This window comes from Salvelinus namaycush, chromosome 9, assembly GCF_016432855.1.
Source record: "Salvelinus namaycush isolate Seneca chromosome 9, SaNama_1.0, whole genome shotgun sequence".
Classification (NCBI taxonomy): domain Eukaryota; kingdom Metazoa; phylum Chordata; class Actinopteri; order Salmoniformes; family Salmonidae; genus Salvelinus; species Salvelinus namaycush.
In genome coordinates, this window is record NC_052315.1 from 31779907 (window position 1) to 31805303 (window position 25397).

At 42.8% G+C, this 25397-nt stretch overlaps 1 protein-coding gene across 2 annotated transcripts in view; it reads left to right on the top strand.

The window, feature by feature from the left end:
- Nucleotides 1-266: 266 nt before the first annotated feature.
- Nucleotides 267-25397, top strand: part of wash1 (WAS protein family homolog 1) — a 31731-nt gene continuing 6600 nt past the window's right edge. Inside the window, exons 1-4 of one of the 2 annotated variants that reach the window (XM_039001295.1) lie at nucleotides 267-335; nucleotides 10289-10429; nucleotides 17704-17815; nucleotides 17927-18073. In XM_039001295.1, the coding sequence (XP_038857223.1) occupies nucleotides 319-335; nucleotides 10289-10429; nucleotides 17704-17815; nucleotides 17927-18073 (417 nt within the window). In that variant the 5' untranslated portion in view covers nucleotides 267-318. The other variant, XM_039001297.1, reaches the window with a different exon arrangement.

Here is a 25397-nt window from a genome sequence, read left to right on the forward strand (position 1 = left end):
TATTTGGGTGTGCGAGACTTGACATCAGAAGAGTTACAGGGTGTGTTAAGTGGTGGTGTCCCATCCTTTCAGGTTGTTGGCATGAGGCAGGGCTAAATATTTTTAAATAGTGTAGTATGATGGTGTTATTTTTATTTTGAATTTTTGCGAGTGTAATATTAGAGGGTAGGTTATTTGTTTATTTATTTTTTCAAGCAAAGTATAAGCGAGTTGTACTCCAGTCTAGTAGGTGGCGGTAATGTAACATATTGGATGCCAACCGACGTTAACCCTAATCGAAGAAGAAGAAAGAACTCTCAGCGACCGTGTACACACTATATGCTGTCAGTGGTCAGGTAAGACCAATGAAACATACATTAACTTAATTATATCATCGATCATAAGAAAGCTTAGTGATTATTTGAATAATTTGTGAGTGTCAGTCTGCCGAGATATGGGTCCACGGCCCTGGGGATGTAGCTGGGTAGCGTCTCTGCCGAGAGCGGGCATGATATGAGAAGCTCTCTGGTGTAAGTATTTTCGTAGTGGAGAAATTCATGTAGACAGGATTTACATGGTCTGCTGCACATTACTAATTAGCTAACTGGACAATGCTAACGTGACCTAGCTAGCTTGCTAAGAATGCTAACGTTGTCATATAATATGGGACCTCAACATAAAGATGAGCTGCCAAGGCTGTTGCTTCACTCCCAAGTTAGTTATCTGTATATATACAGTTATTGATTATCTGTGAAGGACAGCTGAGAGAACATTCTTTCCTGGATCTGAGGGGGGGAAGTGGTAAACCCCGTCACATGACAGTCAGCCGAGACCGACACAGATGCCGCGTTCATGGACAAGTCGGAACTAGGAACCTCGGAAATGTCAGACTTGCTAACTGATTGAGTTGTAACGCAGGTTTAGTGTGTCTCTCGAGGAGGCTGAAAGGATATTCCGGCTTGGAAAAGTTATATATTTTCAGGAGTCGGGTAATTGGTTTAGGAAGGAGGATTCGAGGCAAAGAGAGAGGATGTTGAAAAGACTGAGGGATGCAGAGGATAGGTTTGAATCTGATGAAGGTAGCAATAACAATAACCCTCTGTATGTCGAGGATGTTTGGTGTCAAGTTCAGAGTGTGTTGGACGCCAGTTTGAGTTTTGGAGGTGAAATGGAAGAGGTAGAAGGTGTTGTGAGGAGCTCGAAGCCCGAGCCCTGCATTGATGGATATGGTTATGGTAAAGATACATTTGGTCCAGTGGGAGTGAGATTTTTTACGAGGTTGGAACCAGTCCTTTTGTCCTGTATTAGCGGACTTATATAGATGTTTTCAGCGCATGCTATTACTTTTTTCTGCATCCCCACCTCCTCCCCGTCAGCAAAATAATCGCAGCACCCCCAAACTATTTCCCGCGGCTGTGTGTAAAGGTGGAGCAATTTAAGTTGAAGATTCCTGGTGTTTGTGCGATGGGGAGCTTGATGAAACAGAGGTGATAGTCTGTTCTTTTGAGATTTGATTCGGTGTCTTTACCTGACAAGTAATGTTAGGATATATGAGTTATACTGTTAAAGCTTTTATGCCGAATACACTGCAGAGTTACAGGTGTCGCGTTTATGGGCATGTTGCAGAAAGAAGTGTGTAGGAGGGAGATTCCAAGATGTGGGAAGTGTGCAGGAGGACATGGGACAGAAGAATGTGTAGTTTCGGTGGAAAAAGTTGCGTAGGGGTGCCCATGTTGCAGGGGATCGGCGGTGTCCTGTGTGAAAGAGGCAGGTTGAGGTGGCCAGGGTCAGAGTAGTGCAGAAGATGCCCTATGCTGAGGCAGTGAAGAAGGTAGAGGAGAGTGGATCAAGGGTGAGGGATTCTGAGAGGATCCCTGTGAATAGTAGATCTGGTCCAGAATAGAAGGATAGGCCAATGAGTGATATATGTTTAAGTAAGGTTGGCTTCTTAGCGTTCATAGCAATGGTTATCAACTGTACTGCAGAGATGGAATGTAAGTTACAGAAAATAGATGTTGTGGTGGCAGCTGCAGAGAAGTACTTGGGGGTACAAGATTTTACTTCAGAAGAGTTACAGGGTGTGTTGAGTGGTAGTGTCCCGTCCTCTGTCGTTGGCCTGGCATAGGATCAGATAGGGTTCAGGTAGTGGAATAAGGTGGTGGCTTTTAATGAGTGTAGGGTAATAAAACATTATATTAGTATTTTTATAAAATGTTCTCCCATTTCCCCTTTTGTATCACAAAGTGTAATGGATTAATACTGTAGTTCAGTTGGGGGCGGTAATGCAACATATTGGATGCCAAACGCCGTTAAACTCCACAAAGAAGAAAGCTCAGAAGCAGCTCTGATGTTAGCTACCTATCTTTGTTGACAGATGGTGAAAAGACAGAACGGGTAGAGCGGTTAGTTTCTGCATTCTGCTGTCAGAGAGAGAGAGTTCCATTAGCAATATCCCTTTGTCCCTGCGCCATCTCTCTCTCTCTCACAATTTAATTCAAAGAGCTTTATTGGTATGGGAATCATATATTTACATTGCCAAAGCAAGTGAAATGGATTATAAACAAAAGTGAAATAGCCAATCATAAATGAACAGTAAACATTACACTCAGAAGTTTCAAAAGAATAGAGACATTTCAAATGTTATATTATGGCTACATACTCTCTCTTTTTTTTCACCTTTATTTAACCAGGTAGGCTAGTTGAGAACAAGTTCTCATTTACAATTGCGACCTGGCCAAGATAAAGCAAAGCAGTGCGACACAAACAACAACACAGAGTTACACATGGAATAAACAAACATACAGTCAATAATACAATAGAAAAGTATATATACAATGTGTGCAAATGAGGTAGGATAAGGGAGGTAAGGCAATAAATAGGCCATAGTGGCGAAATAATTACAAATATAGCAATTAAACACTGGAGTGATAGATGTGCAGAAGATGAGTGTGCAAGTAAAGATACTGGGGTGCAAAGGAGAAAAATAAATAACAGTATGGGGATGAGGTAGTTGGATGGGCTATTTACAGATGAGCTATGTACAGGTGCAGTGATCTGTGAGCTGCTCTGACAACTGGTGCTTAAAGCTAGTGAGGGAGATATGAGTCTCCAGCTTCAGTGATTTTTGCAGTTCGTTCCAGTCATTGGCAGCAGAGAACTGGAAGGAAAGGCAGCCGAAGGAGGAATTGGCTTTGGGGGTGACCAGTGAGAAATACCTGCTGGAGCGAGTGCTATGGGTTGGTGCTGCTATTGTGACCAGTGAGCTGAGATAAGGCGGGGCTTTACCTAGCAAAGACTTATAGATGACCTGGAGCCAGTGGGTTTGGCGACGAATATGAAGCGAGGGCCAGCCAACGAGAGCGTACAGGTCGCAGTGGTGGGTAGTATATGGGGCTTTGGTGACAAAACGGATGGCACTGTGATAGATTGCATCCAATTTGTTTAGTAGAGTGTTGGAGGCTATTTTGAAAATGACATTTCCGAAGTCAAGGATCGGTAGGATAGTCAGTTTTACGAGGGTATGTTTGGCAGCATGAGTGAAGGGTGCTTTGTTGCGAAATAGGAAGCCGATTCTAGATTTAATTTTGGATTGGAGATGCTTAATGTGAGTCTGGAAGGAGAGTTTACAGTCTAGCCAGACCCCTAGGTATTTGTAGTTGTCCACATATTCTAAGTCAGAACCGTCCAGAGTAGTGATGCTGGAGTAGTTGGTGTAGTTGGTGAACCAGGTGAGGCAGTCATTTGAGAAACCAAGGCTGTTGAGTCTGCCGATAAGAATGTGGTGATTGACAGAGCCGAAAGCCTTGGCCAGGTCGATGAATACAGCTGCACAGTAATGTCTCTTATCGATGGCGGTTATGATATCGTTTAGGACCTTGAGCGTGGCTGAGGTGCACCCATGACCAGCTCTGAACAATATTGCATAGCGGAGAAGGTACGGTGGGATTCGAAATGGTCGGTAATCTGTTCATTAACTTGGATTTCGAAGACCTTAGAAAGGCAGGGTAGGATAGATATAGGTCTGTAGCAGTTTGGGTCTAGAGTGTCTCCTCCTTTGAAGATGGGGATGATCACGGCAGCTTTCCAATCTATGGGAATCTCAGACGATATGAGAGGTTGAACAGGCTAGTAATAGGGGTTGCAACAATTTCGGCAGATAATTTTAGAAAGACAGGGTTCAGATTGTCTAGCCCGTCTGATTTGTAGGGGTCCAGATTTTGCAGCTATTTCAGAACACCAGCTATCTGGATTTGGGTGAAGGAGAAATGGGGGAGGCTTGGGCGAGTTGCTGTGGGGGGTGCAGGGCAGTTGACAGGGGTAGGGGTAGCCAGGTGGAAAGCATGGCCAGCCGTAGAAAAATGCTTATTGAAATTCTCAATTATAGTGGATTTATCAGTGGTAACAATGTTTCCTAGCCTCAGTGCAGTGGGCAGCTGTGAGGAGGTGCTCTTATTTTCCATGGAATTTACAGTGTCCCAGTACTTTTTGGAGTTTGTGCTACAGGATGCACATTTCTGTTTGAAAAAGATATCCGTTGCTTTCCTAACTGCCTGTGTATATTGGTTCCTAACTTCCTTGAAAAGTTGCATATCGCGGGGGCTATTCAATGCTAATGCAGTATGCCACAGGATGTTTTTGTGCTGGTCAAGGGCAGTCAGGTCTGGAGTGAACCAAGGGCTATATCTGTTCCTGGTTCAACATTTTTTGAATGGGGTGTGCTTATTTAAGATGGTGAGGAAGGCACTTTTAAAGAATAACCAGGCATCCTCTACTGACGGGATGAGGTCAATATCCTTCCAGGATACCCGGGCCAGGTCGATTAGAAAGGCCTGCTTGCTGAAGTGTTTAAGGGAGCGTTTGACAGTGATGAGGGGTGGTCGTTTGACTGCAGACCCATTACGGACGCAGGCAATGAGGCAGTGATCGCTGAGATCCTGTTTGACAGCAGAGGTGTATTTAGAGGGCAGGTTGATTAGTGTGACATCTATGAGGGTGCCCGTGTTTACGGATTTGGGGTTGCACCTGGTAGGTTCATTGATAATTTGTGTGAGATTGAGGGCATCAAGCTTAGATTGTAGGATGGCTGGGGTGTTAACCTTTCTAGGACACACGTTCCACTAGAGGAACCCCTGACAACATTCCGCTGAAAAGGCAGCGCGGGAAATTCAAAAATATTTTTTTGAAATATGTAACTTTCACACATTAACAAGTCCAATACAGCAAATGAAAGATAAACATCTTGTTATTCTACCCATTGTGTCCGATTTAAAAAATGCTTTACAGCGAACACAACATATGATTATGTTAGATCACCGCCAAGTCCAAAAAACACACAGCCATTTTCCCAGCCAAAGATAAGAGTCACAAAAAGCAGAAATAGAGATACAATTAATCACTAACCTTTGATGATCTTCATCAGATGACACTCATAGGACATCATGTTACACAATACATGTATGTTTTGTTTGATAATGTGCATATTTATATCCAAAAATCTCAGTTTACATTGGCGCCATGTTCAGAAATGCCTCCAAAATATCCGGAGAAATTGCAGAGAGCCCCATCAAATAACAGAAATACTCATCATAAACTTTGATGAAAGATACATGTTTTACATATAATTAAAGATACACTTGTTCTTAATGCAACCGCTGTGTCAGATTTCCAAAAAACTTTACTGAAAAAGCAAACAATAATCTGAGACGGCGCTCAGATAGGAACAACATTTCTCCGCCATGTTGGAGTCAACAGAAATACGAAATTACATGCTAAATATTCCCTTACCTTTGATGATCTTCATCAGAATGCCCTCCCAGGAATCCTAGTTCCACAATACATTGTTGTTTTGTTCGATAATGTCCATTATTTATGTCCAAGTAGCTACTTTTGTTAGCACGTTTAGTACGCATATCCAAAACACTCGTGCAGGTCCAGGCATACTTCGGACGAAAACTTCACAAAGTTATATTACAGGTCGAATAAACTTGTCAAACTAAGTATAGAATCAATCTTTAGGATGTTGTTATCATAAATATTCAATAACATTCCAACCGGCGAATTCCTTTGTGTCTATAGAAGTAATGGAACGCAAGTCGATATCATGTGGAATGCGCATGACCAGGACCTGGCACTCTGCCAGACCACTGACTCAAACAGCTCCCATCCGGCTCAACATCACAGTAGAAGCTTCATTCAATGTTCTAAAGACTGTTGACATCTAGTGGAAGGTGTAGGAAGTGCAAACAGATCCATATTCCACTGGGATTTCAATAGGCGATGAGTTGAAAATCAACCAGCCTCAGAATTCTCACTTCCTGTTTGGATTTTTTCGCAGGTTTTTGCCTGCCATATGAGTTCTGTTATACTCACAGACATCATTCAAACAGTTTTAGAAACTTCAGAGTGTTTTATATCCAATGGTAATAATAATATGCATATATTAGCATCTGGGACAGAGTAGGAGGCAGTTCACTCTGGGCATGCTATTCATCCAAAGTGAAAATGCTGCCCCCTATCCCTAAAAAGTTATTAAGCATATCCCAGTTTAGGTCACCTAACAGCACAAGCTCTGAAGATAGATGAGGGGCAATCAGTTCACATATGGTGTCCAGGGCACAGCTGGGGGCAGAAGGTGGTCTATGGCAACGGTGAGAGACTTGTTTCTGGAAAGGTGGATTTTTAGAAGTAGAAGCTCAAATTGTTTGGGCACAGACCTGGATAGTAAGACAGAACTCTGCAGGCTATCTCTGCAGTAGATTGCAACTCCGCACACTTTGGCAGTTCTATCTTCTCGGGAAAAGGTTATAGTTAGGGATGGAAATTTCAGGGTTTTTGGTGGTCTTCCTAAACCAGGATTCAGACACGGCTAGGACATCCGGGTTGGCAGAGTGTGCAAAGGCAGTGAATAAAACAAACTTAGGGAGGAGGCTTCTAATGTTTACATGCATGAAACCAAGGCTTTTACGGTTACAGAAGTCAACAAATGAGAGTGCCTGGGGAGTGGGAGTTGAGCTAGGCACTGCAGGGCCTGGATTAACCTCTACATCACCAGAGGAACAGAGGAGGAGTACGGTAAGGGTACGGCTAAAGGCTGTAAGAACTGGTCGTCTAGTACGTTCGGAACAGAGAGTAAAGGGAGCAGGTTTCTGGGCACGGTAGAATAGATTCAAGGCATAATGTACAGACGAAGGTATGGTAGGATGTGAACACAGTTGAGGTAAACCTATGCATTGAGTGACAATGAGAGAGATATTGTCTCTAGAAACATAATTTAAACCAGGTGAGGTCACCGCATGTGTGGGAGGTGGAACTAAAGGGTTATCTAAGGAGTTTTGAGCAGGGCTAGAGGCTCTACAGTGAAATAAGGTGATAATTCCTAACCAAAATGGCAATGGACAAGGCCTATTGACATTAGGGAGAGGCATGCGTAGCTGAGTGATCATAGGTGTCCAGTGAGTGGCTCAGGCGGGCCGGAGACACGGCGATTCAGGCAGCTAGCGGGCCGGGGATAGCAGAAGGGCGTTAGAGGGACGTCTCGACGGAAGAAGTCAGCAGTAGCCCCCTCACGCTGTATTGTCAACAGACCAGTCGTCGTGGATCAGCAGGGCTCCGTGTGGTGAAAGGGTCCAGGCCAATTGGCAAAATAGGTATAGTGGCCAAAGAATTAACAGTCCGATATGCTCTAGACAGCTAGCGGGCCGCGGCTAGCAGATGGGCATTCAGGGGACGTCGCGACGGAGGAGCCAGTTGAAAAAAAAGCTTGATCGAATGACGTCGGTAATCCAGTCATGATGGGTCGGCGGGGGTCCAGGCCAATTGACAAAATAGGTATTATAGCCCAAGGAGTGGCTGATGGACCTCTTCGGCTAGCCGGAAGATGGGCTTAGCAAAGGCTAGTTGGTTCTTGCTTTGGGACAAAGACATTAGCCAGGAGTGGCCACTCGGGTAGCAGCTAGCTAGCTGCGATGATCCAGGTGAAAAGGTTCAGAGCTTGCGGTAGGAATCAGTCCGATTTGCTCTGGTTTGAGTCGCGCTGTGCAGACTGGCGAGAGTTGTCCAGGCTAAAGGTAGCTGATGACCGCTAGCTGACTACTAGCTAGTTAGCTGGCTAGCTTCTGTTGGGGGTTCCGGTTCAAAGTAAAGAAAATAGCAGATCCATACCACATTGGGTGAGGCAGATTGCAGGAGAGTATGTTGAAGTTGAGGTTAAGAAAAATATAAAAAATATATGCAAAGAAAAAAATATAAAAATATATATACACGATTTATACACGGGACACGACAAGACAAGGACAAAAGACGTCTGACTGCTACGCCATCTTGGATCAGGATGATCTCTCTCGATTCAATTTAATGCAAAAGGCTTTATAGGCATGGGGAACATATGTTTACATTACCAAAGCAAATGGAATAGGCAATTAACAAAAGGGAAATAAACAATATTTTCTGGATTTTGATAATTAGCGGGAATCATCATAATTCTGCTCCGCATTCATTATTTGGTGTTTTACACAGAGGATGTTTTTGCAGAATTCTGCATGCAGTCTCAATTTGGTGTTTGTCCCATTTTTTGAATTCTTGGTTGGTTAGTGGACCCCAGACCTCACAACCATATTGGGCAATGTGTTATATAACTGATTCCAGCCAGATCCTAATTGGTATGCTTTACATTTTTGTCATTTAGCAGACACTCTTATTTAGAGTGATTTACAGTGATTTACAGTAGTGAGTGCATATATTTTTGTTACTGGTCCCACGTGGGAATCGAACCCACAACTCTGGCATTACAAGTGCCAGGCTCTACCAACTGAGCCACATGGGTGTGTCAAATGTTATCTTTCTTTTGATGGTGTAGAAGGCTTCTTGCCTTGTCTCTCAGATTGTTCACATCTTTGTGGAAGTTAAATGTGGTGCTGGCCCTGGCAACTGGACCTTTTTTGGAACACCGTTATTGACTGTCAGAGCCCAAGTCTGAGAGAATCTATGCAGAAGATCTAGGTGCTGTGATAGGCCCTTCTAGTTTGGGGACAGAAGCACCAGATCATCTGCAAATAGTAAACATTTGACTACAGAGTCTAGTAGGGTGAGGCCAGGTGCTGCAGACTGTTCTAGTGCCCTCGCAAATTCGTTGATATACGCTGAACAAAAATATAAACGCAATGTAAAGTGTTGGTCCCATGTTTCATGAGCTGAAATAAAAGATCCCAGAAATGTTCCATACGCACAAAAAGCATATTTCTCAAAAATGTTGTGCACAAATTTGTTTACATCCCTGTTAGGGAGAATTTCTCCTTTTCGAAGATAATCCATCCACCTGACGTGTGGCGTATCAAGAAGCTGATTTAAACAGCATGGTCATTACACAGGTGCACCTTGTGCTGTGGACAATAAAAGGCCACTCTAAAATCTGCAGTTTTTTCAAACAACACAATTTCACAGATGTCTCAAGTTTTGAGAGGACATTCCTGAGACTGCAGGAATGTCCACCAGAGCTGTTGCCAGAGAATTGAATGTTAATTTCTCTACCATAAGCCACCTGTATGTCAGCGTGTTCCAGTTCCAGCCAATATCCAGCGTCTTCGCACAGCCATTGAAGAGGAGTGGGACAACATTCCACAGGCCACAATCAACAGCCTGATCAACTCTATGCAAAGGAGATGTGTCGCGCTGCATGAGGCAAATTATGGTCACACCAGATACTGACAGTTTTTTTTTATCCACACCTCAAACTTGTTTTAATGTATCTGTGACCAACATATGTATAGCTGTATTCCCAGTCATTTGAAATCTATAGATTAGGACCAAATTCATTTATTTCAATTGACTGATTTCCTTATAAGAACTGTAACTCAGTAAAGTCTTAGAAATTGTTGTCTGTTGCGTTTTATATTTTTGTTCACTATATATGTTGAAGAGGGTGGGGCTCAAGCTGCATCCCTGTCTCACCCCCCGGCCCTGAGGAAAGAAATGTTTGTATTTTTTGCCAATTTTAACCTCACATTTGTTGGGTTCATGGATTTTATAATGTTGGATGTTTTCCCCCCCAACACCGCTTTCCATCAATTTATAATGCAGACCCTCATGCCAAATTGAGTCAAGCTGTTTTGAAATCAACAAAGCATGAAAAGGCTTTTGTTTTGTTTGTTTGTCAATAAGGGTGTGCAGGGTGAATACGTTGTCTGTCGTACAGTAATTTGGTAAGAAGCCAATTTGACATTTGAGGAAATGTCTGCTGTCTATGATAATGCAGAAGATATTCTCTCTCTCATTCATTCATCACTCACTCATTGTTTCTTGTGTGTGTGTGTAGGATGAGTGTGAAGCAGTGTCTCGAGGGTCAGGTGTACTCTGTGCCTCTGATCCAGTCAGACTTGAGGAGGGAGGAGGCTGTTCACCAGATAGCAGATGCCCTGCTCTACCTAGAGACCATCTCTACTGACATCTTTACCAGGTACACACACACACAGAGATCAAGGAGTATAAGTCGTCCAATAAGAGCATGTGCTACATGTGTTGTTTGGTAGCTAAGATCCTCATGATTTATTCCATGCCAGCGGGAGTGGAAAATATTTTGGTATCTCAGATTGTTCTGGGAATTCTCACACAGAAACATCATTGGCAGGAAGGATGTTCAACATGATTTTTACATTTGTGGCTGTTTTAGGCCCTTTTTTAGACCTACACATGCCTCCTGTGAGATCTGTGAACCCTACACGATAAAGACAATATATTGGTGTCATTATACAATGCGCTTTCAAATATGAACTATGTCTAGATTCTGAAATGTTTTCTTACATTGAGTTATTCAACATAAAAAATACGAATATGAATATCTCAACCCTTTTTGATTTTGCTTATTTTTAGACATATTGCTTGGAACAATATACTCTTCAAACACATCACATTTCCATAGTGGGCTCTCTGGTACTTATAATGATATGACCCATCTTATACATAGAAATGAACAGTGGTTCCTCCATTAAAAGTTGCGTCATACTGCAGCACATCTTGCGGGCTGCCACAGAGTTCAATGGCACGTTATTTAATTGTCAGCCAGTGTTGCCATTAATGCTAGTTAGTGCTAGTTTGACCACCAGAGGGCATCTTTGAGAAGCATTTGATAGCCTTCAATAGTGGCTGTACTAGAGAATTTTAAAGATTTTTTGTAAGAACATCATATATGGGATTGATTTTAAGAAATGTTGCTTAATTAATTTGATTAATATTATGGTGTTTCTATTTCCAAGAAAAACAAAAAACGAAACCCTCAGGGTTTCCGTTAGGTTTGAACGGAAAATATGGCGCTGTCCAACGTGAAGGTCGGGAGTAGGCTACAGTAGTAAGAGCATAGCATTCTACCTTCAATATACTTTTAAAATAAATAAGACCTACACCACTTTTAACAGCACATTACTCAACACTAGTGAGAGTCATGTTGCCTACGGTAGGCCTACAGTATATCTAAAAATATATTTTTTCAATGACATGACTCTCCACCAATAATTACATTTAGAGGATTGGAGGATTCTAAATGAATATTTAAGGGGCATATTTCATTACGACAAATCTGATCTGTGAGAATATCTGAGGGGCTTTTATAAAATTCTAAATTAATTAATAGTAATAATAATAATAATCGCTTTGTTTAAAAAATAACAATATTTTGGAGATGATTTTGTCACCTAGAGTGAGATAGAAAAAGGCCAATCTTGGACATGGGGTGAGACATTCTCACTAATTTGTAAATAAAGCAAGTTTGTTATTCAGAATGTATTTATTTCTGTTTTTGGAGAGGAACCAAAAGCCGCCTCAAGGGTCTCCCGATGGCGGCCGGCACGGGTATCCAACCAGCATCTGTAGCAACGCAGTTTGCACTGCGATGCAGTGTCTTAGACCGCTGCGCCACTCGGGAGGCCACATCCACAAAGTTTTTAATGCTGGTCAATTGCCTTGCACAAAGTATCAAATTACAGAGAGGTGTTGGTAAGCGTACATTGTCCTGCTAATAGCCCATAATGAGCTATTATAATACTGTACATGGTGTCCAGGTCAGGATAACCAAAACATTTCTTTATTAAAGACTATCAGAAAGAATGTTGGTACTTATTTATTTTGATCCAAAGCCATGAATGAGTGAGTCTCAGCTTTATGTAGGTGCCGAGGCTATATGACTGTGCCTTCAAATTGATTATTTAGCAGACATGCCTTGCTTATATTCAGTCAACACATATATCTTAAGAATATCATGGAATATAATTGAACATTTTCGTTTCTCCATGCTTGTTTCAGAGCAGCGCGAAATGATGCTGAAATTGTTGACCACAGCTGGTAGGCTATATAAACTCAGCAAAAAAAGAAACGTCCTCTCACTGTCAACTGCCTTTATTTTCAGCAAACTTAACATGTGTAAATATTTGTATGACCATAACAAGATGCAACAACTGAGACATAAACTGAACAAGTTCCACAGACATGTGACTAACAGAAATTGAATAATGTGTCCCTGAACAAAGGGGGGGGGGGGTCAAAATGTAAAAGTAACAGTCAGTATCTGGTGTGGCCACCAGCTGCATTAAGTACTGCATTGCATCTCCTCCTTATGGACTGCATCAGATTTGCCAGTTCTTGCTGTGAGATGTTACCTCACTCTTCCACCAAGGCACCTGCAATTTCCCGGACATTTCTGGGGGGAATGGCCCATGTCCTCACCCTCCGATCCAACAGGTTCCAGACATGCTCAATGGGATTGAGATCTGGGCTCTTCGCTGGCCATGACAGAACACTGACATTCCTGTCTTGCAGGAAATCACGCACAGAACGAGCAGTATGGCTGGTGGCATTGTCATGCTGGAGGGTCATGTCAGGATGAGCCTGCAGGAAGGGTACCACATGAGGGAGGAGGATGTTTTCCCTGTAACGCATAACGTTGAGATTGCCTGCAATGACAACAAGCTCAGTCCGATGATGCTGTGACACACCGCCCAGACCATGACGGACCCTCCACCTTCAAATGGATCCCTTTCCAGAGTACAGGCCTCGGTGTAACGCTCATTCCTTCAACGATAAACGCAAATCCTACCAACCCTGGTGAGACAAAACCGCGACTCGTCAGTGAAACGCTCTTTTTGCCAGTCCTATCTGGTCCAGCGATGTTGGGTTTGTGCTCATAGGCGACGTTGTTGCCGGTGATGTCTAGTGAGGACCTGCCTTACAACAGGCCTACAAGCCCTCAGTCCAGCCTCTCTCAGCCTATTGCGGACAGTCTGAGCACTGATGGAGGGATTGTGCATTCCTGGTGTAACTCGGGCAGTTGTTGTTGCCATCCTGTACCTGTCCTGTAGGTGTGATGTTCAGATGTACCGATCCTGTGCAGGTGTTGTTACACGTGGTCTGCCACTGCGAGGACAATCAGCTGTCTGTCCTGTCTCCCTGTAGCGCTGTCTTAGGCGTCTCACTGTACGGACATTGCAATTTATTGGCCTGGCGACATCTGCAGTCCTCATGCCTCCTTGCAGCATGCCTAAGGCACGTTCATGCAGATGAGCAGGGACCCTGGGTAGCTTTCTTTTGGTGTTTTTCAGAGTCAGTAGAAAGGCCTCCTTAGTGTCCTAAGTTCTCCTAACTGTGACCTTAATTGCCTACCGTCTGTAAGCTGTTAGTGTCTTAATGACCGTTCCACAGGTGCATGTCCATTAATTGTTTATGGTTCATTGAACAAGCATGGGAAACGGTGTTTAAACCCTTTACAATGAAGATCTGTGAAGTTATTTGGATTTTTACGAATTATCTTTGAAAGACAGGGTCCTGAAAAGGGGATGTTTCTTTTTTTGCTGAGTTTATATTGTCCTGCTAATAGCCCATCCTAGAAACGTTTGCAGAATTCACAGCCTGCTACACTTGTGAACAGGGTTAATGTGTTAACAGGGTTGATAATAATAATAACTTTTCCCCCCTTCCACATGTTCAAAGTTCCAATTGATAAAGTTTAAGTTTTAATCAATTGGTATATTTGAGTTTGACCACAATATTTGTTGTATTATTTGTTCTGTCTTTTCTGGTGGATTGAATTGAAATTGCAACCATTCACGGCCGGTTGTGATACAGCCAACCTAACTAAGAAAGTCATTTTACGATACAATTCTCCCCCTACCCTCCTAGGCAAGATTTTATTGTCCTGCTAATAGCCCTGCTATTGTGTTTGAAATAGTATTTTTATCATTATTTTATTAATGAAAGCATAAAGATACTGATGAAGAAATACAGTACTGTACACTGTATGCTTTATCCAACATTTTGCGGTTGCATGAGGTTGCCCACACGCACTTTAAACATTTGGATAATAAAGCATTTTAAAGCATTTTGAAGATAGAAGCCACCTGCATTTGTTTTAGGCTACTGTGAAGTCTGACACGTGAACAGCCTACAGTACATACTGTAGTAAACATGTTGAAGTGCCTAATTCCTTACATAAGGGAGAGCAGGCCATGTCCAGACTTTCTCGGTGACCTCAACAAGTTTGCTTGAGATGTTGTTAGTAATTTGTGAGACATTGGTGAGACATTGTTACTAATTTGTAAATAAAGCCAGTTTGTTATTTAGAATTATTTATTTCTGTTTTTAGAGGGAGAGAAACCAAAAGCCTACAGTCGCCTCATGGGTCTCCCTGTTGCGGCCGGCACGGGTATTGAACCAGCATCTGTAGCAACGCAGTTTTCACTGCGATACAGTATCTTAGACCGCTATGCCACTCGGACACTGTACAACGTGACAGGTCGGGAGTAGGCTACAGTACCACAGTTATAGCAAAATAATCCTAACATTTCCACACACTAATTGTAGTCTAAGTTTCTCTTAGAATAAAAACCTTAGTGTAACAACAGTTTTAGTAAGTAATACTGAAGTCGTGCACATTTATCAGTTTCTATTTTGGCTTATACTGCCCATTCATTGTCAGTTAGAGACACAATAGCGCCTTGGGACCCAATAGCAAAATCCATGCTCTAACTCCCCCTTGCGCTGGTCTGGAGCAATGAAGTAGTGACGCAGGGTACCGTACTAAACCACAAATAACCTCCTAAGTCCCGCAGCATAATCGCAAAACTTTTAGTTGAGCAACCACTGTACATTATAGGTCATCAACCAATCACAGCCCTCCTTTAGGATTGCACATTCAGTAAATCATCAGCAGAGGGAGTTCACTTTGAATCCATTTACCATTCAATGTGTTGGTGGTGCTCATGAAATTGAACATCAGAATTAGCAGAGAGCCCACTCTGGAAATAGTATGTACTTGAAGAGTATGTCTTAAAATGAACAACATCAACAAATATTTTTTTTTAGTGTAGAATAAATTAATGTTAAAATGTTTTTTTCAGAATTAAGATACTCTATTTTAGAACTCACTATAAGGAGTATAATGACAGATGTTGTCTGTAGTATGTACAGTTCACAGATGATAGGGTCTAACAGAAGGCATGTATCAATCTAAAAAGGGCCAAAATGGCCACTTTCATGATTTTCTCAAAAATAGTTTGTGATGCAAATGTATAAAGTATTAAAAACCTCCTTCCTTCTAATTTAAGTTTCTATGTTACAACAGACAAGTGCCTTCACTGACATTTTCAACTTCTCCCTGACCAATTACGCCAAGGTAACCTGCCTAAATGACTACCGCCCCGTAGCACTCACATCTGTATCCATGAAGGGCTTTGAAAGGCTGGTCATAGCTCACATCAACACCATCATCCCAGACACCCTGGGCCCACTCCAATTTGCATACCGCCCCAACAGATCCACAGATGACGCAATCTCAATTGCATTCCACATTGCCCTTTCCCACCTGGACAAAAGGAACATATGTGAGAATGCTGTTCATTGACTACAGCTCAGCGTTCAACACCATAGTGCCCACAAAGCTCATCACTCAGCTAAGAACCCTGGGACTGAACACCTCCCTCTGCAACTGGATCCTGGACTTACTGACTGGCCACCCCCAGGTGGTAAAGGTAGGCAACAACACATCTGCCACGCTGATCCTCAAAAGGGAGCACCTCAGAGGTGCGTGTTTAGTCCCCTCCTGTTCTCATTCACTCACCACTGCGTGGCCAAGCACGACTCCAACACCATCACTAAGTTTGCTGACGACACAACGGTGGTAGGCCTGATCACCGACAATGATGAGACAGACTATCGGGAGGAGGTCAGAGACCTGGCAGTATAGTGCCAGGACAACAACCTCTCCCTCAACGTGCGCAAGACAAAGAAGCTGATCGGGGACTACGGGAAAAGAATAGAAGAACACACCCCCATTCACATCGACAGGGTTATAGTAGAGCGGGTCGAGACCTTCAAGTTCCTTGGTGTCCACATCACTAACAAACTAGAATGTTCCAAACACACCAAGACAGTTGTGAGAGGGGACGACAATGCCTATTCCCAATTGGGAAACTGAAAAGATTTGGCATGGGTCCCCAAATCCTCAAAAGCTTCTACAGCTGCACCATCGAGAGCATCCTGACCGGTTGCATCACTGCCTGGTATGGCAACTGCCCGGCATTCAACCGTAAGGCGATACAGAGGGTAGTGCGTATAGCCCAGTACATCACTGGGGCCAAGCTTCCTGCCATCCAGGACCTCTATACTAGGCGGGGTCAAAGGAAGGCCCAAAAAATTGTCAAAAACTCCAGCCACCCTAGTCATAGACTGTTCTCTCTGCTACTACACGGCAAGCGGTACCAGAATGCCAAATCTAGGTCCAAAAGGCTCCTTAACAGCTTCTACTCCCAATCCATAAGATTGCTGAACAATTAATTTAAAAAATGATACCTGGACTATTTGCATTTTTTTTTTTACACACTGCTGTTACTTGCTGTTTATCATCTATCTATGCATAGTCACTTTACCCCTACCTACATGTACATATTACCTCGACTAACCTGTACCCCCGCACATTGACTCTGTTCCGGTACCCCTTGAAGATAGCCTCGTTATTGTGTTACTTTTTTTTACTTTAGTTTATTTCGTAATATTTTCTTAACTGCATTGTTGGTTAAGGGCTTGTAATTAAGAATGTCAAGGTAAGGTCTACCTACACCTGTTGTTGTATTCGGCACATGTGACAAGTACATTTGAGTTGATTTTGATTGGAATGACAGTCACACACACACACACACACACACACACACACACACACACACACACACACACACACACACACACATACTTCATCAGCAATGATTCCTGTACATTGTGCCCTCTTAATGAACCTGGTACCTTTATACACATGGTTTGGGAATGCTCTCTGGTATCTGTATTCTGGGATGAAGTAGCTTTGAACTTATCCACTCTGTTATCAGAAAATATTCCTGCATCTCCTTTTGTTTTACTTTGATATGATGTCTCTGTACTTCATTTATCTCTTTGTCAGAAGCGCATTCTTCTTGTTGGCCTAACTGCTGCAAAAACATTTTTGGTTACTACATGATTCCATATGTGTTATGTCATAGTTTTGATGTCTTCACTATTATTCTACAATGTAGAAAATAATAAAAAATAAAGAAAAACCCTTTAATGAGTATGTGTGTCCAAACCTTTGACTGGTACTGTATTTATTCTTGTTTGCTGAATAAACATTTGATCACACAAAAAAAAAAACTTTATCAGCAGAACGCACACACACCCATGCATTTACACTTTGAGTTTCCCCTGGTGTGTGTGTGTGTGTAGGGTGTCTGAGAGTGTAGAGCGGAATCGCTGTCAGCTGCAGAGTGTGACAGATCGGATCAGGCTGGCCCAGGCCCGCGTCGACAAGATCAAAGGCAGCAAGAAGGCCACCAAGGTAACACGCTTCACACACAGAGTTGCAGATATCTGCAAAGCAGATTACTTACAATACTTTCGAGTACTACGAGATTTTGATGGGTGTATGTGTGTGTGTGACAATGTGTAGGTGTTCTCCAGTGCTAAGTATCCAGCTCCAGATCGTCTCCAGGATTACTCCTCCATCTTCAGTGGAGCCACAGACCCCGCCTCCCAAACACGCCCCCGATACCACATACAGGCCAAACTACAACCCCTTGATGACAAGGCCCTGCAGGTAACACACACAAACACATAAATATACAATACTTTATTTGATCATCTGCAAAACATTGCAGTACAAAGAGGTCAAATCAAACTTTGTTTGTCACATGCTCCCCGAATACAGCAAGTGTAGACCTTACTGTGAAATACTTACTTACAAGCCCTTAACCAACAGTGCAGTTCAAGAAGAGTTAAGAAAATATTGACCAAATAAACTAAAGCTAAAAAATAATAAAAAGTAACACAATAAAATAACAATAATGAGACTATATACAGGGGGTACCGATACCGAATCAGTGTGCGGGTGTACAGGTTAGTTGAGGTAATTTGTACATGTAGGTAGGGATGAAGTGACTATGCTTGGGTAATAAACAGCGAGTAGCAAAAGTGTACAAAACAAATGTTAATGTAAATAGTCCGGTGGCCATTTGATTAATTGTTCAGCAGTTATGGCTTGGGGGTAGAAGCTGTTAAGGAGCCTTTTGGTCCTAGACTTGGCGCTCCGGTACCGCTTGCCGTGCGGTAGCAGAGAAAACAGTCTATGACTAGGGTGGCTGGAGTCTCTGATAAATGTATTGGCTTTCCTCTGACACCGCCTAGTATACAAGTCCTGGACGGCAGGAAGCTTGGCCCCATGATACAGAGGGTATGCACTACCCTCTGTATCACCTTACGGTCAGATGCCGAGCAGTTGGTTGCCATAACAGGCGGTGATGCAACCGGTCAGGATGCTCTCGATGGTGCAGCTGTAGAACTTTCTCCTGAGGGGGAAAAGGTGTCGTCGTGCCCTCTTCACAACTGTCTTGGTGTGTTTGGACCATGATAGTTCGTTGGTGATGTGAACACCAAGGAACTTAACTCTCGACCTGCTCCACTACAGCCCCGTCGATGTTAATGGGGGCTTGTTCGGCCCCCCTTTTCCTGTAGTCCACAATGTTGGAATCGTGTTTGGCCACGCAGTCGTGGGTGAACAGGGAGTACAGGAGGGGACTAAGTACCCACCCCTGAGGGGCCCCAGTGTTGAGGATCAGTGTGGCAGACGTGTTGTTGCCTACCCTTACCACCTGGGGGCGGTCTGTCAGGAAGGCCAGGATCCAGTTGCAGAGGGAGGTGTTTAGTCCCAGGGTGCTTAGCTTAGTGATGAGCTTTGTGGGCACTATGGTGTTGAACGCTGAGCTGTAGTCAATGAACAGCATTCTCACATACAGTGGGGCAAAAAAGTATTTAGTCAGCCACCAATTGTGCAAGTTCTCCCACTTAAAAAGATGAGAGAGGCCTGTAATTTTCATCATAGGTACACTTCAACTATGACAGACAAAATGAGGAAAACAAATCCAGAAAATCACATTGTAGGATTTTTAATGAATTTATTTGCAAATTATGGTGGAAAATAGTATTTGGTCAATAACAAAAGTTTATCTCAATACTTTGTTATATACCCTTTGTTGGCAATGACAGAGGTCAAATGTTTTCTGTAAGTCTTCACAAGGTTTTTACACACTGTTGCTGGTATTTTGTCCCATTCCTCCATGCAGATCTCCTCTAGAGCAGTGATGTTTTGGGGCTGTTGCTGGGCAACACGGACTTTCAACTCCCTCCAAAGATTTTCTATGGGGTTGAGATCTGGAGACTGGCTAGGCCACTCCAGGACCTTGAAATGCTTCTTACGAAGCCACTCCTTCGTTGCCCGGGCGGTGTGTTTGGGATCATTGTCATGCTGAAAGACCCAGCCACGTTTCATCTTCAATGCCCTTGCTGATGGAAGGAGGTTTTCACTCAAAATCTCACGATACATAGCCCCATTAATTCTTTCCTTTACACGGATCAGTCGTCCTGGTCCCTTTCCAGAAAAACAGCCCCAAAGCATGATGTTTCCACCCCCATGCTTCACAGTAGGTATGGTGTTCTTTGGATGCAACTCAGCATTTTCTTTGTCCTCCAAACACGACGAGTTGAGTTTTTACCAAAATGTTATATTTTGGTTTAATCTGACCATATGACATTCTCCCAATCTTCTTCTGGATCATCCAAATGCTCTCTAGCAAACTTCAGACGGGCCTGGACATGTACTGGCTTAAGCAGGGGGCCACGTCTGGCACTGCAGGATTTGAGTCTCTGGCGGCGTAGTGTGTTACTGATGGTAGGCTTTGTTACTTTGGTCCCAGCTCTCTGCAGGTCATTCACTAGGTCCCCCCGTGTGGTTCTGGGATTTTTGCTCACCGTTCTTGTGATCATTTTGAGCCCACGGGGTGAGATCTTGCGTGGAGCCCCAGATCGAGGGAGATTATCAGTGGTCTTGTATGTCTTCCATTTCCTAATAATTGCTCCCACAGTTGATTTCTTCAAACCAAGCTGCTTACCTATTGCAGATTCAGTCTTCCCAGCCTGGTGCAGGTCTACAATTTTGTTTCTGGTGTCCTTTGACAGCTCTTTGGTCTTGGCCATAGTGGAGTTTGGAGTGTGACTGTTTGAGGTTGTGGACTGGTGTCTTTTATACTGATAACAAGTTCAAACAGGTGCCATTAATACAGGTAACGAGTGGAGGACAGAGGAGCCTCTTAAAGAAGAAGTTACAGGTCTGTGAGAGCCAGAAATCTTGCTTGTTTGTAGGTGACCAAATACTTATTTTCCACCATAATTTGCAAATAAATTCATAAAAAATCCTACAATGTGATTTTCTGGATTTTTTTTTCTCATTTTGTCTGTCATAGTTGAAGTGTACCTATGATGAAAATTACAGGCCTCTCTCATCTTTTTAAGTGGGAGAACTTGCACAATTGGTGGCTGACTAAATACTTTTTTGCCCCACTGTATGTGTTCCTTTTGTCCAGGTGGGAAAGGGCAGTGTGGATTGCGATTGCGTCATCTGTGGATCTGTTGGGGCGGTATGCGAATTAGTGGGTTTAGGGCAGTGATTCCCAAACTTTCTATAGTACAGTACCCCTTCAAACATTCAGCCTCCAGCTGCATACCCCCTCTAGAACCAGGGTCAGCACGCTCTCAAATGTTGTTTTTTGCCATCATTATAAGCCTGCCACACTCACACTATACGATAAATTTATGAAACATAAGAATGAGTGCGTTTTTGTTACAACCCGGCTCGTGGGAAGTGACAGAGCACTAATAGGGCCAGGGCACAAATAATAATCAATACTTTTGCTCTTTATTTAACCATCTTACATATAAAACCTTATTTGTTCATCGAAAATTGTGAATAACTCACCACAGATTAATGAGAAGGGTGTGCTTGAAAGGATGCACATAACTCTGCAATGTTGGGTTGTATTGGAGAGAGTCTTTAATCATTTTCCACACACAGTCTGTGCCTGTATTTAGTTTTCATGCTAGTGAGGGCCGAGAATCCACTCTCACATAGGTACGTGGTTGCAAAGGACAACAGTGTCTTAACAGCTCGATTTGCCAAGGCAGGATACTCTGAGCGCAACCCAATCCAGAAGTCTGCCAGTGGCTTCTGATTAAATTCAATTTTCACAGAACCGCTTGTTGCAATTTCTATGAGGCTCTCTTGTTCAGATATCGGTAAGTGGACTGGAGGCAGGGCATGAAAGGGATAACGAATCCAGTTGTTTGTGTCATCCATTTCGGGAAAGTACATGCGTAATTGCGCACCCAACTCACTCAAGTGCTTCGCTATATCACATATGACATTGTCCGTAAGCTTGAGTTCATTTGCACACAAAAAATCGTACAATGATGGAAAGACCTGTGTGTTGTCCTTGTTAATGCAGACAGAAAAGAGCTCCAAATTCTTAATCATAGTCTCAATTTTGTCCCGCACATTGAATATAGTGGTTGAGAGTCCCTGTAATCCTAGATTCAGATCATTCAGGCGAGAGAAAAAAAACATCAACCAAAAAGGCCAGTCGTGTGAGAAACTCATTATCATGCAAGGGGTCAGACAAGTGAAAATTATGGTCAGTAAAGAACTTTAAGCTCGTCTCTCAATTTAAAAAAAATGTCAATACTTTGCCCCTTGATAACCAGCGCACTTCTGTATGTTGTAAAAGCGTTACATGATCGCTGCCCACATCATTGCATAGTGCAGAAAATACATGAGAGTTCAGGGGCCTTGCTTTAACAAAGTTAACCATTTTCACTGTAGTGTCCAAAACGTCTTTCAAGCTGTCAGGCATTCCCTTGGCAGCAGGAGCCTCTCGGTGCCGCAGGGTACCCAAGTGGCGTCGGGAGCAACTGCTTGCATGTGCGTTACCACTCCACTGTCTCCCTGTCATGGCTTTTGTGCCATCAGTACAGATACCAACATGAGCAGCAGCTACGTTTGGCTACATACGGATCGTTAGTGGAATTCCCGTGAGAGAGTAACGGTTAATGTGATTGGATGTTAATTATTTGACTAGGCTACCTGTATTTGACATTGTGTTGTTATTTTACTGAACACTAAATGGTTTAATTTTATTTTTGGCAGTGAAATGTGGCTACTCAGGCAAGGAAAAAAAACTCAAATTTATAGCCCAATTGGAAAATAGAAATGGACTGTTTGAAAGTGTGAAGATAGATGTCCCCTCCTACCTACCAGACCTGCCAGGCATAGTGATTTGTGAAAGTGATTTGGCGTACCCCCGATGGCATTGCACCCAGTTTGGGAATACCTGGTCTAGGGTATCCGGGAGGATGCTGTTGATGTGAGTCTTGACCAGCCTTTCAAAGCACTTCATGGCTACCGACGCGAGTGCTACGGGGCAGTAATCATTTAGGCAGGTTACCTTCGCTTCCTTGGGCACACGGACTATGGTGGTCTGCTTGAAACATATAGGTATTACAGACTCGGTCAGGGAAAGGTTGAAAATGTCAGTGAAGACTCTTGCCAGTTGGTCCGCACATGCTTTTAGTACACGTCCTGGTAATCCGTCTGGCCCCACGGCTTTGTGAATGTTGACCTGTTTAAAGGTCTTGCTCACATCGGCTACCGAGAGCGGTATCACACAGTCATCCAGAACAGCTGGTGCTCTCGTGCATGATTCAGTGTTGCTTGCCTCGAAGTGAGCATAAAAGGCATTTAGCTCGTCTGGGAGGCTCACGTCAATGGGCAGCTTGCGTCTGGCTTTCCCTTTGTAGTCCATAATAGTTTTCATGCCCTGCCAAATCCGACGAGCATCAAGCTTTGCTTGTTTGATGGTTCGTCTGAGGGCATAGCGGGATTTCTTATAAGCATACAGATTGCTGGACTTTGGACACAGAAAGTACTGTCTCCTCCGCAGCTGAAGCTGCCCATTACAGCTGATATATGTATAGTTTAAATGCACAGCTTGAAAGCAGTATAGGCCTAACTGTTTAGATAAATTAAATATGACCATGCCTTTTTGGCTTTCACTCACAAGATACACTAGTGTTCAAAAGTTTGGGGTCACTTAGAAATGTCCTTGGTTTTGAAAGAAAAGCTATTTTATTTGTCCATTTAAAATAACATTAACCTGTTTGGGGTGCAGCCCGACACCGGTACACTTATGACAACATCCAGCTCAAGTGCAGGGCGCGAAATTCAAAAGATATTTTTTTTAAATATTTAACTTTCACACATTAACAAGTCCAATACAGCATATGAAAGGTACACATCTTGTGAATCAAGCCAACATGTCCGATTTTTAAAATGTTTTACAGGGAAGACAAAATATGTAAATCTATTAGCTAACCACGTTAGCAAAAGACACCACTTTTCTTACTCCATCAGTTTTTTACTCCATCAGTAGCTATCACAAATTCGACCAAATAAAGATATAAATAGCCACTAACCAAGAAACAACTTCATCAGATGACAGTCTGATAACATATTTATTGTATAGCATATGTTTTGTTCGAAAAATTTGCTTATTTCAGGTATAAATCATAGTTTACATTTCAGCTACAATCAGAAATTGCACCGAAAGCAGCCATAATATTTACAGACACCAACGTCAAATACCTAATTACTCATCATAAAACATTTCTGAAAAATACATAGTGTACAGCAATTGAAAGACAGGCATCTTGTGATTCCAGACAATATTTCCGATTTATTAAATGTTTTACAGCGAAAACAAAATGTAGCGTTATATTAGCATAGCCACAATAGCCAGAAACACTTGGGCGCCGACGACCAGTTTACATGCACGACAGATATTAGAAATAGCATCATAAAATGTTTCTTACTTTTGGTGATCTTCCGTCAGAATGTTGGACAAGGTGTCCTTTGTCCAGAACAGTCGTTGTTTGGATCTGGAACGGCAAATTTCCCTCTTCATTTAGCATGGGCACTTGCCAAGTGCTACGGATCTCTCCAATGTCAACAAAGTCAGAGAACGGAACACGGCAAAACTCCCGAACAATTTTAAATAATCTGATTAAACTATATTGAAAAAACATACTTTACGATGATATGGTCACATGTATCAAATAAAATCTAAGACGGAGATGTTAGTCGTCCATAACGAGAGCAAAACAGAAGGCAAATCCATGTCCTCTTTCGCGCGCTCCAGAAACAGGAAGTGGACGGTCACGTCAAACAAAGAGCTTTAATTCCACCTCAGACCAAGATAAACACGAATTTTTTTCTCTCACCGCCTCTTGACAACCAGGGGAAGGTGTATGAAGTGTATGTAGACTCTTACGTATCATGCCCATGTATAGGCAGGAAGTTGAACAGAGCATCGATTTCTGACATTCCACTTCCTGGTCAGGAAGTGTGCTGCAGAATGACTTCTGTTTCACTCAGAGAAATAATTCAAACGGTTTTAGAAACTAGAGAGTGTTTTCTATCCAATAGTAATAATACTATGCATATTGTACGAGCAAGAATTGAGTACGAGGCCGTTTGAAATGGGCACGATTTAACTGGCTACTCAATACTGCCCCTTGCAGCCATAACAGGTTAAATTGATCAGAAATACAGTGTAGACATTGTTAGTGTTGTAAATAACTGTTGTAGCTGGATATTTTTTATGGAATATCTACATAGGCGTACAGAGGCCCATTATCTAGGCAGAGTTGCAAAGAAAAAGCCATATCTCAGATTGGCCAATAAAAGATTGGCAAAAGAACACAGACACTGGACAGAGGAACTCTGCCTAGAAGGCTAGCATCCCGCAGTCGCCTATTCACTGTTGACGTTGAGACTGGTGTTTTGCGGGTACTATTTAGTGAAGCTGCCAGTTGAGGACTTGTGAGGCACCGGGGCCTCCCACTCCTCTTTCTATTCTGGTTAGAGCCAGTTTCCGCTTTTCTGTGAAGGTAGTAGTACGTACACAGCGTTGTACGAGATCTTCAATTTCTTGGCAATTTCTCGCATGGAATAGCCTTCATTTCTCAGAACAAGAATAGAA